General features: G+C 45.8%; 1 protein-coding gene across 5 annotated transcripts in view; it reads right to left on the bottom strand.

Annotated features, from left to right (window-relative positions):
• Window positions 1–12,863, bottom strand: part of TNN (tenascin N) — a 72,499-nt gene that overhangs the window by 22,496 nt on the left and 37,140 nt on the right. For 2 of the 5 annotated variants that reach the window (XM_027565395.1, XM_027565396.1), the window contains 5 exons: window positions 12,462–12,725; window positions 9,269–9,532; window positions 7,137–7,400; window positions 5,105–5,368; window positions 681–944 (listed from right to left, as the gene is read on the bottom strand). In XM_027565395.1, the coding sequence (XP_027421196.1) occupies window positions 681–944; window positions 5,105–5,368; window positions 7,137–7,400; window positions 9,269–9,532; window positions 12,462–12,725 (1,320 nt within the window). The remainder of the gene's footprint in view (window positions 1–680; window positions 945–5,104; window positions 5,369–7,136; window positions 7,401–9,268; window positions 9,533–12,461; window positions 12,726–12,863) is intronic. The other 3 variants (XM_027565397.1, XM_027565399.1, XM_027565400.1) reach the window with 3 other exon arrangements.

Genomic DNA, 12,863 nt, shown 5'->3' with positions numbered 1-12,863 from the left:
TTTTCTTTCTACACACCTTTGTTTAGTTTGAAAATTTTCACTATAAGCGTGTATTACTTTTTTTACTAAAAACGTCCGTTAACTGTAACTGATAAAAATAATGAATACATTCAAGGCACCTCTCGTTCCAGTGGCCACACATGGTAATACTGTGGCCGCACAGGGGATGGCCAGGCTCTGCCCAGGCTGTCCAAAGAGACCCAAGGACGTCAGGGTGGGCTGCGTGATCCTGTCAGGCCCCTGGGAGGCCTCATCACGCACACAAAATACAGGCAGTCCAGGCCCCTTTGGTGGCCAACTGGAGAGGGACAGTGAGAGAAGGAAGATGCTCCACCACTGCCTCCAGCGTGGAGATGGAGGCAAAAAGGGCTCCTTGCCTCCCTCTTCCCCAAACTGGAGCGGAGGCCCAGCCAGGTCCTCAGGTCAGGACGGAGAGCCCAGGAGCTGGGCTGGGTGAAGAGGGGTGTGAGGGAGGCCCCCTTCCACACAGGCTCCTTCACATCACTCCCTTCCTAAACTGTCTGTCAAGGCATTACCTCGGAAGGGTGAAAAGGGAAGCACTCTGAAGAACGCCCTCAGGGGCAGCACTGTGTTCCCTGCTCCCCTCCTCAGACTAGATGTGGAGGAAGGCAATCTCCTGTTGGGTGTGAAGGGCTCGTGTCCCCCACCCCTCACAGTACCTGTCGGGGCCTTGGTGTCGGCCTTCCTGCTCTCCCGGTCCCCCTTCTGGGCCCACACGTGGACCGTGTACTCCACGCCTGGCCTCAGGCCCGTCAGGACGGTGCTGGTCTGCTCCTTCCCCACCGGAACCTCCCTGGTGTCTCCATCAGCAGAGGTGTAGCGCACCAGGTACCTGTCGATGACGGCCTGCACCGGGGCCCAGGAGACGGTGGCCGTGTTCTCCGTCACCTGCTCAGTCATCAGGTTCTGGGGGCTGTCAATTTCTTTTTAAAAAGGAAATGCTGAATTTTAGGGCTAAAGGAACACATCACCATTCATGTTACTTTTATTAACAATACAATTCCACTGAAAGCATTTTTCCAGGGGAAACAAACCACTGGAAAAATGTTATATTAAAACTGAAAGGAATTTGATCTTCTCCAAGTTTATCGACATGGAAATTTTTTGTCCTTCTAGTTCCCTTAAAAATTTTTTAAAAAATCTCCTGAGCAACAAGACAAGCGACCCAAATGGCAGCTGAAGGGACCTCTTTTGCTATCTCCATGGTATATAGCTATTTTGTTTCACAGAATTTGAGAGCTGAGAAGTTACATCTTTCAAACTTCTTCCCTTTCATAAAAGGGGAGGAGAAGGGAGATCTAGAGAAATGAAAAGACTTGTCCAAGATCCTGCTGTTTTTTTGCATTAAAACTTGGACTCTGGGGACTTCCCTGGTGGTCCAGTGGTTGAGACTTTATGTTGCCAATTCAGGGGGCGTGGGTTTGATCCCTGGTCAGGGAGCTGGGATCCCACATGCTGTGTGGCCTGGCCTAAAGTAAACAAACAAAGAAACAACAACAACAAAAAAAAAAACTAGATAAAAAACCTAGACACTCTTCCTCCTGAATTTTGAGCCCTTTCACCTTCTCAAGGACTTTGCTCCCTTTCATCTGCCCTCTCTCACCTGTGCCATCAGTCTCTCCCCATCTCCCGTCATTCCCAGACAAACAAGCTCTAGGCTCTCCCGTCCCTCTGCTCCCCTTAACCGACAGACTTCTCAGGAGAACCTGCCTGTATATCCCACCTCCTGTTCACTCCTCAGCTCAGTGAAGTTTAGCATTTTCTACAGCACATCACTATAACTGCTAGTCTAGGTCACCAACAACCTCATCTTGCCAAATTCAATGGACACCTGTCATCCTCACCTTGCTCGACCTTTGAGCAGCATTGGGTAGAGCTGAGCCACTACCCCTGTGTCAAAACACTCTCAGCCCTTGGCTTTCATGACTATACACTCCACTGGGTTTCTCTTAACTGCCTCCTCCTCTCTGATTTCCATCAGCAATCTGAAAATGTAGGGGAACCTGAGGTGCCGTCTCTTCCTCTCTGTCTACAGGTGATCTCCACCATGTCCGCAGCTTTATTAATATTCTAATCATTTACTTAGGGCTGTGTCAGGTCTTAGTCACAGCATGTTGGATCTTCGTTGAAGCATGCAGGATCTTTTGTTGTGGCACATGGGCTTCTCTCTAGGTGTGGCACGTGGGCTTTCTAGTTGAGGTGCTCAGTAGCTGTCCCCCAGCATATGAAATCTCAATTCCCTGACTGGGGATCGAACCTGCATCCCCTGCATTGGAAGGTGGATTCTCAACCCTGGACCAACAGGGAAGACCCTCCATAGCTTTAAACACCAGCCAGATGCTCACAGCTCCCCAGTGCCTATCAATTCTGAGCCCCTGTGTTTCTAGCAATTCTGAGTCCCTGACTTGTATCTACAAGAGCATATCCACCACAGCACCTAGCATGTATTAAACATTCAATAAATACTTGTGGAATCAATAAATAAGTCTCTCAATTAAGCAAGAAATCCCATGAGTACCTCAAGCTTAAGCATTAAGTCTTAATGTTTCTCCTCAAATCTGTTTCTCGCTCAGAAGATGCCCCAATTGTCCATGTTGCTCAAGTCGGAAACAGATGTCATACTTGGTTCCTCACTTTCTTCCTGCTCCACATCTCATCCATCAACAAACATTGTCATTGATGCATCCAAAATACACGCCCTGATGTCCTCTTTTCTCATCCCTATTGCCACCACACTTGTCCATCTCTCCCTACCAACTTGACAAATCTTCCCCCTCTACTCCTGTCATCTCTCCCATTTATCCTCCTCACTGTGGCCTGAATAACCTTACCTCATTCCATTCTTCTCCTAATAGATATAGCATGCTCCCTCTTTGAGGTACTGGGTGGTCCTGTATGACCTGACCTTTCCCCCTGCCCCCATCATCTCATGCCACTTTCTCTCCCCGCCTCTATGCTCCAGCGACACCAGCCTCCTTTCAAGTTCTTCAACCATCTCGTGCTATTCCAAATCAGGGCCACACACTTGTTCTTCCCTCTGCCCAAGATGGCTAGTTTTCCCCAACCCCCTTCTGCCCTTCCTCTACAAGCACGCTGTCCAAGAGATCTCTCTGCAATGATGGGAATAGTGTAGAATCTATATGTTAGTCACACGTGGCTACTGACCATTGGAAGTGTGGCTAGTGCAACTGAGGAAATCATTTTTAAATTCAGTTCAGTTCAGTTCAATCGCTCAGTCGTGTCCGACTCTTTGCGACCCCATGGACTGCAGCACACCAGGCTTCCCTGTCCATCACCAACTCCTGGACCCTGCTCAAACTCATGTCCATTGAATCAGTGATGCCATCCAACCATCTCATCCTCTGTCGTCCCACCTTCAATCTTCTCCTCCCACCTTCAATCTTTCCCAGCATCAGGGTCTTTTCCAACGAGTCAGTTCTTCGCATCAGGTGGCCAAAGTATTGGATATTCAGCTTCAACATCAGTCCTTCCAATGAATATTCAGGACTGACTTCCTTTAGGATTGACTGGTTTGATCTCTTTGCAGTCCAAGGGACTCTCAAGAGTCTTCTCCAACACCACAGTTCAAAACCAATTCTTCAGTGCTCAGCTTTCTTTATGGTCCAATCTCACATCCATACATGACTACTGGAAAAACCATAGCTTTGACTAGATGGACCTTTGTCAGTGAAGTAATGACTGCTTTTTAATATGCTGTCTAGGTTGGTCATAGCTTTTCTTTCAAGGAGAAAGTAATTTTTAAATTACTGTTAGTTAAAAATTTAATTAGCCACATGTTGCTAGTGGCCACTGTATTGGATGGGACAGTATAACAGAACTGTAAGCTGGACACATGGCCATCAAGCTAAAGACTCCATTTCCCAGTTCCCCTTGTGGTGAGGGACACTGTGTCTTCGGTCTAGCCGGGGGAATGTGAGGAGTGACATGTGCAGTGCAGGCATCTCTTCCCTTTCCCACGCCCCTTTCCACTGCCTGGAGTGAGGATGGGTAATGACCATGTATTGGATTGGCCAAGAAGTTCATTTGGGTTTTTCTGGGAAAACTCCCTATGAATGGCTGAGCAACAATATGGAAGGAGCTTGGGTCTCCTGAACCATGGAGCTATCATATCAGCCTTGGCCCCTTATGCTCTGACCATTCCACAAGAGAGAAATAAATTTCTTTCTTGTTTAAGCCACTGTTATTTGGGTGTTTCTGTCAATGTGCATCTTTTTTTTAATTTATTTTTAATTGGAGGATAATTGCTTCACAATGTTGTATTGGTTTCTGCAGTACATCAACATGAATCAGCCATAGGTATACATATACTCCCTCCCTCTTGAACCTCCCTACCTCTTCCCATCCCATCCCACCCCTCTAGGTTGTCACAGAGTACCAGGTTGAGCTTTCTGTGTTATCTACTACTCCCCCATTTCATCCCTGCCCTGTTATTATCTACACATATACCATGGTCATCCCCTTCACAAAACTTATAATTTATAGTTAAAAATGCATTTGCTTGTTGACTATCTGTCTTTCCCACTGGACTTCAAGACAGTAGGAATCATATTTATTTTGTTTACTGCTATATCCCAGGCCTGGCACTTACAAAATGTTCATTAAAATTTAGCTGCATGTTGAAATGAACACTGACCTTCAACTGCCAAAAGTTACATTTGTTCCTTTAATCTAAACACCACCTATTAAGTAAAAAATAAAATCAAATAGCTTGCTACAAAACAGTACTTTAATGCAGTGGTTTCAAGAATTTTATATTGGCTCTATCTTATTCCCTATAATTTCCTATAGCTGAGAAGCATCGTCATTAAAAACACAGGCTTTGGAAAACAGTTTTAAGACATTCATGGGATTGCTCAGTACTGAGCCCATTATTATGCTTTGTTCTTTCTTTAGGTGAATGGAGCTTGTTGTTTTGTTTTGTTTGTTTTTTTACTATAAACTCCTAATATAATCCACAGTCCCTGAGGACATGGGCCACAAAAGCAGCAGTGCCGTAATTCAGCAGCAGTAGATCGGCCCACAGTGAAAAACCCTAGTTTGCTTTTCTTGTCCCTCCTGTTACCTGTCGGGGCCTTGGTGTCGGCCTTCCTGCTCTCCCGGTCCCCCTTCTGGGCCCACACGTGGACCGTGTACTCCACGCCCGGCCTCAGGCCCGTCAGGACGGTGCTGCTCTGCTCCTTCCCCACCGGAACCTCCCTGGTGTCTCCGTCAGCAGAGGTGTAGCGCACCAGGTACCTGTCGATGACGGCCTGCACCGGGTCCCAGGAGACAGTGGCCGTGTTCTCTGTCACCTGCTTGGTCACCAGGTTTTGGGGGCTGTCAATGTCTGAAAAGAAAACAACAATCAATTTGGAGAAAATCACAGCCACCTTGCTTGGGGTGACACCCTTTCATGTTTCGTGGGATTTCCATCTTGCGTGCTCTAACTGCATCATGGACATATGTGTTCTGTCCCCATAAAGACTTTGACTCCTCAAGGAGAAAGCACAGTAGACCAAAACCCGAGTGTCTGTACTATTACCTCTACCAAGAGTTTAGCAAGACAAATTTCTTTCTTCATTCATTAGGCATATGTCAAATGCCCACTATATACAAGGCATGGGACTAGACAGTTTGCAGGGTTCAGTTGAAGAAGACATGGTCTCTGCTCAGTTCAGTTCAGTTCAGTCGCTCCGTCGTGTCTGACTCTTTGCGACCCCATGAACTGCAGCAAGCCAGGCCTCTCTGTCTATCACCAACTCCCAGAGTCCACCCAAACCCATGTCCATTGAGTCGGTGATGCCATCCAACCATCTCATCCTCTGTCATCCCCTTCTCCTCCTGCCCTCAATCTTTCCCAGCATCAGGGTCTTTCCAAATGAGTCAGCTCTTCGCATCAGATGGCCAAAGTATTGGACTTTCAGCTTCAACATCAGTCCTTCCAATGAACCCCCAGGGCTGATCTCCTTTAGTATGGACTGGTTGGATCTCCTTGCAGTCCAAGGGACTCTCAAGAGTCTTCTCCAACACTACAGTAGCTAAAAATTTTGTTTCTAGCATCATGTCAACAAAGACTTCTCAGTTCATACAAGATGATTCTACCAGCCAGATGCCAATATAAGCTCCCAGAGGAAGAGGGCTATGTTCTACTTCCCTTGGGGTTCCCACTGCCTAGGAGGGAGTAGGGCCCATGGAAAATGCTCAACATATGTTGTTAAATGAATCGGCAAAATTAAAATCCAGTTTTAATATGCTTTAGCAGATCATAGATTCACTTGTAATGCTGGTTTGCTGGCTAAATCACAGTACAGAAATATAATCATACATCTCTTTCACAATAAGATGAGGATATAACCTAGAAGTTACACCTGAAAATAACACAATATTATAAATCAACTATAAAAAGTTCAGACATAAACCCATGCACGTGCATGTGTGTGCTAAGTCACTTCAGCCATGTCTGACTCTTTGTGACCCCATGGACTGTAGCCTGCCAGGCTACTCTGTCCATGGGATCCTCCAGGCAAGAATACTGGAGTGGGTTGCCTTGCCATCCTCCAGGGGGTCTTCCTGACCCAGGGGTCGAACCTGCAGCTCCTGCACTGCAGGTGGATTCTTTACCACTGAGCCACCAGGGAAGCCAGAACATAACATAGAAATTATCCTTATCCTCAAATATCTCATTATAGTAAAGCAAACCACATACAACTACTCACTTTGGTAGATGTAAAGTCTACTTTTTGAAGTTGAGTTTTGAACACATTACAGTTAATATTCATGGCATTTGATTTTCATTTTCTGTTTCCAATCACAAACTCAACAGGAGAGCCTCAATACTGAACAGAAGACTCACACACTCGGAAGGAGCACTGGCAGGACCTGACCATCAGTCACAGCAGACTTGTAGCTTGGAGGCTGCCAGGTGGCCCTGACTTGTAAAGAAACCAGTTAAAGGGAAATGAGAGATGGAACATGCAGTACATTATGATGGAACACCATCCTGCCCTTCCATAAATCATCAGCTTTGCCAGTTTTCAGTTCAGGAAACCAAAACTAGATGAGGCATAGCCTTAGCATGACAGGCCTTACATTCCCAAAGAACAGTGCTCTGTTACCTGTCGGAGCCTTGGTGTCAGCCTTCCTGCTCTCCCGGTCCCCATTCTGGGCCCACACGTGGACCGTGTACTCCACGCCTGGCCTCAGGCCCGTCAGGACAGTGCTGCTCTGCTCCTTCCCCACCGGAACCTCCCTGGTGTCTCCGTCAGCAGAGGTGTAGCGCACCAGGTACCTGTCGATGACGGCCTGCACCGGGTCCCAGGAGATGGTGGCCGTGTTCTCCGTCACCTGCTCGGTCACCAGGTTTTTGGGGCTGTCGATGTCTAAAAGGTAAAGTACACTATTAGCAAGCACCAGAGACTGAGACCATGTTCCTTGGGGTGAGGCGGTCTCCATTCTTACGGATTTCCTGCCTCCTGTGTGGATTTTTAGTTGTTTCATGGATGTAGGTCTTCTCACCACAGCTGGACTCTTGGATCCTCAAGCAGGTGGCACAAGACAGCAGAATGGGCACTGGATCCAGAGTCAGAAGAGCTCCACTCCAATCCCAGCCCAGGAGGCAGAGGGGAGGACCACCAGGAGGAGCTACGGGCTGGAGCCAGCAGACCTGGGCTCTAGGTCCAGCTCGATCATCAGCCAGCAGCGGCCCTGCACAACTCTGCCACCCCTGGCTGGGTCTCCATCCTCATTTGTAAAATGTGGGCCTTGCCAAATAGATTTTAAGGTACCATAATATTCCATGAATATTCCATGAATCATCAGCTAACTTTGTGACTTGTCGAAATCATTCACGTCTCTGTATTTGAGGTTTCTCAGCTGTAAAATGGGGATATTGATTCCTGCTCTACCCATCTCAATGAATTCCTCTGAGTACCAATGAAATGAAGAATATAATTCTCATTCATTGCTGGTAGGAATGTAAAATAGTGCCACTGCTCTGGAAACAATTTGGCAGCTCCTCAAACAGTTAAACATAGAGTTACCATATGACCCAGGAATTCCACTCCTAGGTATATAGCCAAAAGAATGGAAAACATATGCCCACACAAAAATTCGTTCATAAACGCTCACAGCATCATTATTCACCATAGCCCCAAAGTGGAAACAACCCAAATGCTCATCAACTGACAAACGGATAAACAGAATGAATTAGATCCATGTAATGAAATATTGGAGAAGGAAATGGCAACCCACTCCAGTGTTCTTGCCTGGAGAATCCCAGGGATGGCAGAGCCTGGTGGGCTGCCATCTCTGGGGTCGCACAGAGTCGGACACGACTGAAGTGACTTAGCAGAAGCAATGAAATATTATTCAGCAATAAAATGTATGGACACAAGCTACAACATGGGTGAACCTTGAAAATATTATGCTTAGTGAATGAAGTCAGCCACAAAGGGCCACATATTCTATGAATCTATTTATATGAAATGTCCAGAATAAGGAACTCTCTACAGACAGAAAGTATGTAGCTTCCTAAGGCTGGAGGAAGCAGTGCTGGGGAACAACTGCTAATGTCTGGGGTTTGTTTTAAGAGTGATGAAAATATTCTGAATTAGACAGTGGTGATGGCTGCTCCATTCTGTATATACTAAAAACCACTGAATCACACACACTATAAAAAGGTGGACTTTATAGTATGTAAATTATAACTCAATAAGTCTGTTCTTAAAAAATGAGAAACAGAGATGAAAGAGCTTTAAAAATTATGAACTGTTACTATTTAAAAGTGCAACCTTAGGATCCTCAGAATGGAGTACACAGCAATCAAAAGAGAATTTCTCCACTAAGAAAGCCATAAGACTTCCTTGTTCCGAAGAGATTGCAGCACAAGTCATTTTCCTAAGGTACTTACCTCACAGATCCTAACATGTGGCTTATTTCTTTCCTTTCAAGAAGAAATGTTTAATGATTGATCAGAAAGTAAATTCACAGTTGGAGGGACAGTGGATAGATAAAACCAATTACCATTTATCTTTGCAAGATCAAAGTATGAGGCCAAATGTGAGCCCCTTATTTTGATGTAATGTGTAAAAAGGAAATGAGGGATGGTATGTGGTTTGGCAGAAGTCTACCCTCCTGGTCTTCCAGAAATCATCAATTCTGCCACTGTCAGTTCAGGAACACAAAACTTGACCAGCCATTGACTTTAGTATGTCAGGGGTTCCATTTCTAAACAGCAATGCTCCCTTACCTGTCGGGGCCTTGGTGTCAGCCTTCCTGCTCTCCTGGTCCCCCTTCTGCGCCCACACGTGGACCGTGTACTCCACGCCCGGCCTCAGGCCTGTCAGGACGGTGCTGCTCTGCTCCTTCCCCACCGGAACCTCCCTGGTGTCTCCATCAGCAGAGGTGTAGCGCACCAGATACCTGTCGATGACAGCCTGCACCGGGGCCCAGGAGACGGTGGCCGTGTTCTCCGTCACCTGCTCAGTCACCAGGTTCTGGGGGCTGTCGATGTCTGAAAGGAAGATGCTGATCAATAAACACTATTCACAGAGTGAAATCTTGTGGCCACGTTGCTTGGGGTGGGGTAGTTTCCTGTTCTCATAATTTTCCTATCTCATATGTCAGGTTTCAGCTGTTTCATGGACATAGATCTCTTTATACATCCAGACTTGAGGATTTTCAAGGAGGAAGCACAGAACAGCAGAATGAGCAGTAGACCCAGAGTCAGGAGAGCCGTGGCTCTGGACAACCCAGCTGTCTCCGGCTGGGCCTCAGTTTCTTGATCTGTAAATCTTGCCTTCAGGTTGTATGGTCTCAGGTACCTCTGAGCCCTACTGGTCCATGCATGCATCTAATCTCATAAATTATTAACTTGCTTTGTGACCCTGGGCAATTCACTTCACTTCTCTGCATCTGTAAAACGGGGGTGTTCAATAGTTATTGTACATCTCTCCAGAGTAGCTCTGAAAACCAGGACCAACAAACGTCATGTAGAAAGGGGTCTTGACTATAATATGGTTATCAGTGTTTATAGGAAAAAAAGGCATAGGGAGATAACATGAGTACATATTCTGTAGAGTTGAGTATCATAGGACTTAATAACATGCCCTTTATAACAGTTTCTGGCACAGAGTGCATGTCCAGTGACCACAAGCTATTTTAAATGATAGCAGTTTGTTGATATTTTACAAATGTACAAGATTATATTTCTCCATACTGCACATAGATAATGTATTCAAAAATGTATTCACCAAGAGAATAAGAGCACTTCTCTGTTCCACATACAGGCATACCTAGTTTTATTGTGCTTCTCTCTATTGTGCATCACAGATATTACACTTTTCACAAATCAAAAGTCTGTGGCAATCCTGCACACAGCAAGTTATTGGCACCATTTTCCATTTGCCAACAACATTTGGTCACTCTATGTCTTTGTGCCACATTTTGGTAATGCTCATAATATTTCAAACTTTTTCATTCTTATTATATTGGTTTTGGTGATCTGTGGCAAGTGATCTTCAATGGTACTACAATTTGCTGAAGGTTCACATAATGATGAGCATTTTTAGCAAAAAAGTATTTTTAATTAAAGTATATACATTTTTTAGGCATTATGCTATTTACATTTCACAGACTACAACGCATTGTAAATTTAACTTTTATATGCACTGGCAAACAAGAAATTCATGTGACTTTCTTTATTGTGATGTTCACTTTATTGCAGTAATGTGGAAACAAACACAATATTTTGGAGATATGCCTATAGTTGATTGCAAAAGCCATTACCCAAGGTCTTATCATAGACTTACAATCATATGTTCAAGTGGGACCATCCTTATCTTGGCTTAGGCCTGACCCCAAGAAAATAAGTATCTACATTCCAACCTGAGGGCCCAAAGCCAAGGTGGGTGCAACAGTTTTGTGGCCTTTGATTGATCAACCAACTACAGACTATGAATGAGGTTGGAGAGCACAAAGAGGTGGGACTTAGAGAGTGGATTTCTTTGAAAAGAGTTACACGGAGAGTCCCATGGGTGAGGGCCAAGCCTCGAGTAAACAGTTGCAATAGGATCCCTTGCTGACCTGCACAGGTATACTCTAGAGCAAAAGTTCTCAACCAGGGGTGATCTCAGTTCAGTGTGGGATAGGGAGGCTCCTGGCCCCAAATGGGTAGAGGTCAGAGATGCTCCTAAACATGCTACAGTGTACAAGACAGACCCCTGCAACAAAGAATTATCAACAGTGCTCAGGATGAGAAAACATGACCAAAGCTTAGGGAACACCATGCGCTGGTGTCTGACCTGTGCATAAAATATCTGAGGTGTGAAAAAACTGCTGGTTGCCTTGCTGCAGAGAAAGGAGACACTGCAACGTTGGGAAAAAAAAAAAAAAAAAAACATATATCTGGCTGCGTGGACAAAGGGTGCATGTGCGTTCCACATGGCCAGATGTGGACCAAGGCAAGGATAGCCCACCTGGGGTTACTTTAGAAGCTGTTGAAGGGAATCATCCAGAAGGGTGAAGAGATCCCACCCACAAGATCACTCCAGTGAAAGAGTTGAGGGAAGAGGACAGATGAGCTGTCTCTGAAGAACCAAGGAAGTGTTCCATGAAGGAAAAGTTGTTTTTAATCCTTGTTGGGCACCATTGGCAGACTCAAGCCAGCTGTGACTGTTACTGTCAAGTGAGATCCCTCACCTCTCCTCCTGCTGACCCCTGAACTCCCACACACAAAACATTAATGGGTCAGAAAGTCTAGCTAGCACTCTGGAAGAACAGTGCTTGAAGAACAGAAGAGAAATATGAGAGAAGCCAAGCACAACCCCTTCCGTGGCAGGCAGTCCACCCACGAATGGCCCAAGCTGATGAAGAAGAGCAGGTTTAACTTTCAAATATGTACAATTACTTGGATGTATATATCTTAATTACTAAAATGAAACATATTGGGGGTTTAAAGTGACTTAGACATTTGCTTATTCTGAACCAATAAAACACCATCATTTCTACCAAAAATGTTCATCCAAAGGGCAGAAACAAAAATAAGCACTGTGGAAAGGCTTTAAACTGGTGAGGAAGGAAGAAATTTGGTTTTGGATCAGCCCATCCCTCAGCATGGTCATTACTTGTGCTTTCTTTATATTTATTCCTTATGAAGGGGAAGGTTTTCGGTGTAAACAACAAAGCAGGTGCACAGACAGACAAATGACCATGAGCAGGAACGTCAGTGTTGAAAGCCTAAACTTTGGTCTTTAACCAAACAGGACAAGCTACACATTCTAAGAGAAGCCACGCCATGGAAGAAAGGGGTACACAATTTCCTATGCGAGGATACCAGCCTGCTCATCCTTAAGCCTCTCTTTCTGCTAAGGTGAGAGAAGGAAAACCAACCTAGACAGACCATGAGCTTAGCAGTGACACAGTGACAATATGTGCTCCATTACCTGTCGGGGCCTTGGTGTCGGCCTTCCTGCTCTCCCGGTCCCCCTTCTGCGCCCACACGTGGACCGTGTACTCCACGCCCGGCCTCAGGCCCGTCAGGACGGTGCTGCTCTGCTCCTTCCCCACCGGAACCTCCCTGGTGTCTCCATCAGCAGAGGTGTAGCTCACTAGGTACCTGTCGATGCCGGCCTGCACCGGGGCCCAGGAGACGGTGGCCGTGTTCTCCGTCACCTGCTCGGTCACCAGGTTCTGGGGGCTGTCGATTTCTTTAAGAAAACATTTGGGAAAGACTAAGCCTTGAAGCAACATAAGAGATACCCATCACCCCATCACAGAGATTTTTATCTCCTAGAGCCCTCTTAGCACAAGACAATGGCTTTCCCATCCCAGATTCCCTGGTGGGA

Source organism: Bos indicus x Bos taurus, chromosome 16 (assembly GCF_003369695.1).
Source record: "Bos indicus x Bos taurus breed Angus x Brahman F1 hybrid chromosome 16, Bos_hybrid_MaternalHap_v2.0, whole genome shotgun sequence".
NCBI classification, from domain to species: Eukaryota; Metazoa; Chordata; class Mammalia; order Artiodactyla; family Bovidae; genus Bos; species Bos indicus x Bos taurus.
The sequence above is the reverse complement of the archived record's forward strand: the minus strand, read 5'-3'. Positions and strand labels throughout refer to the sequence as shown.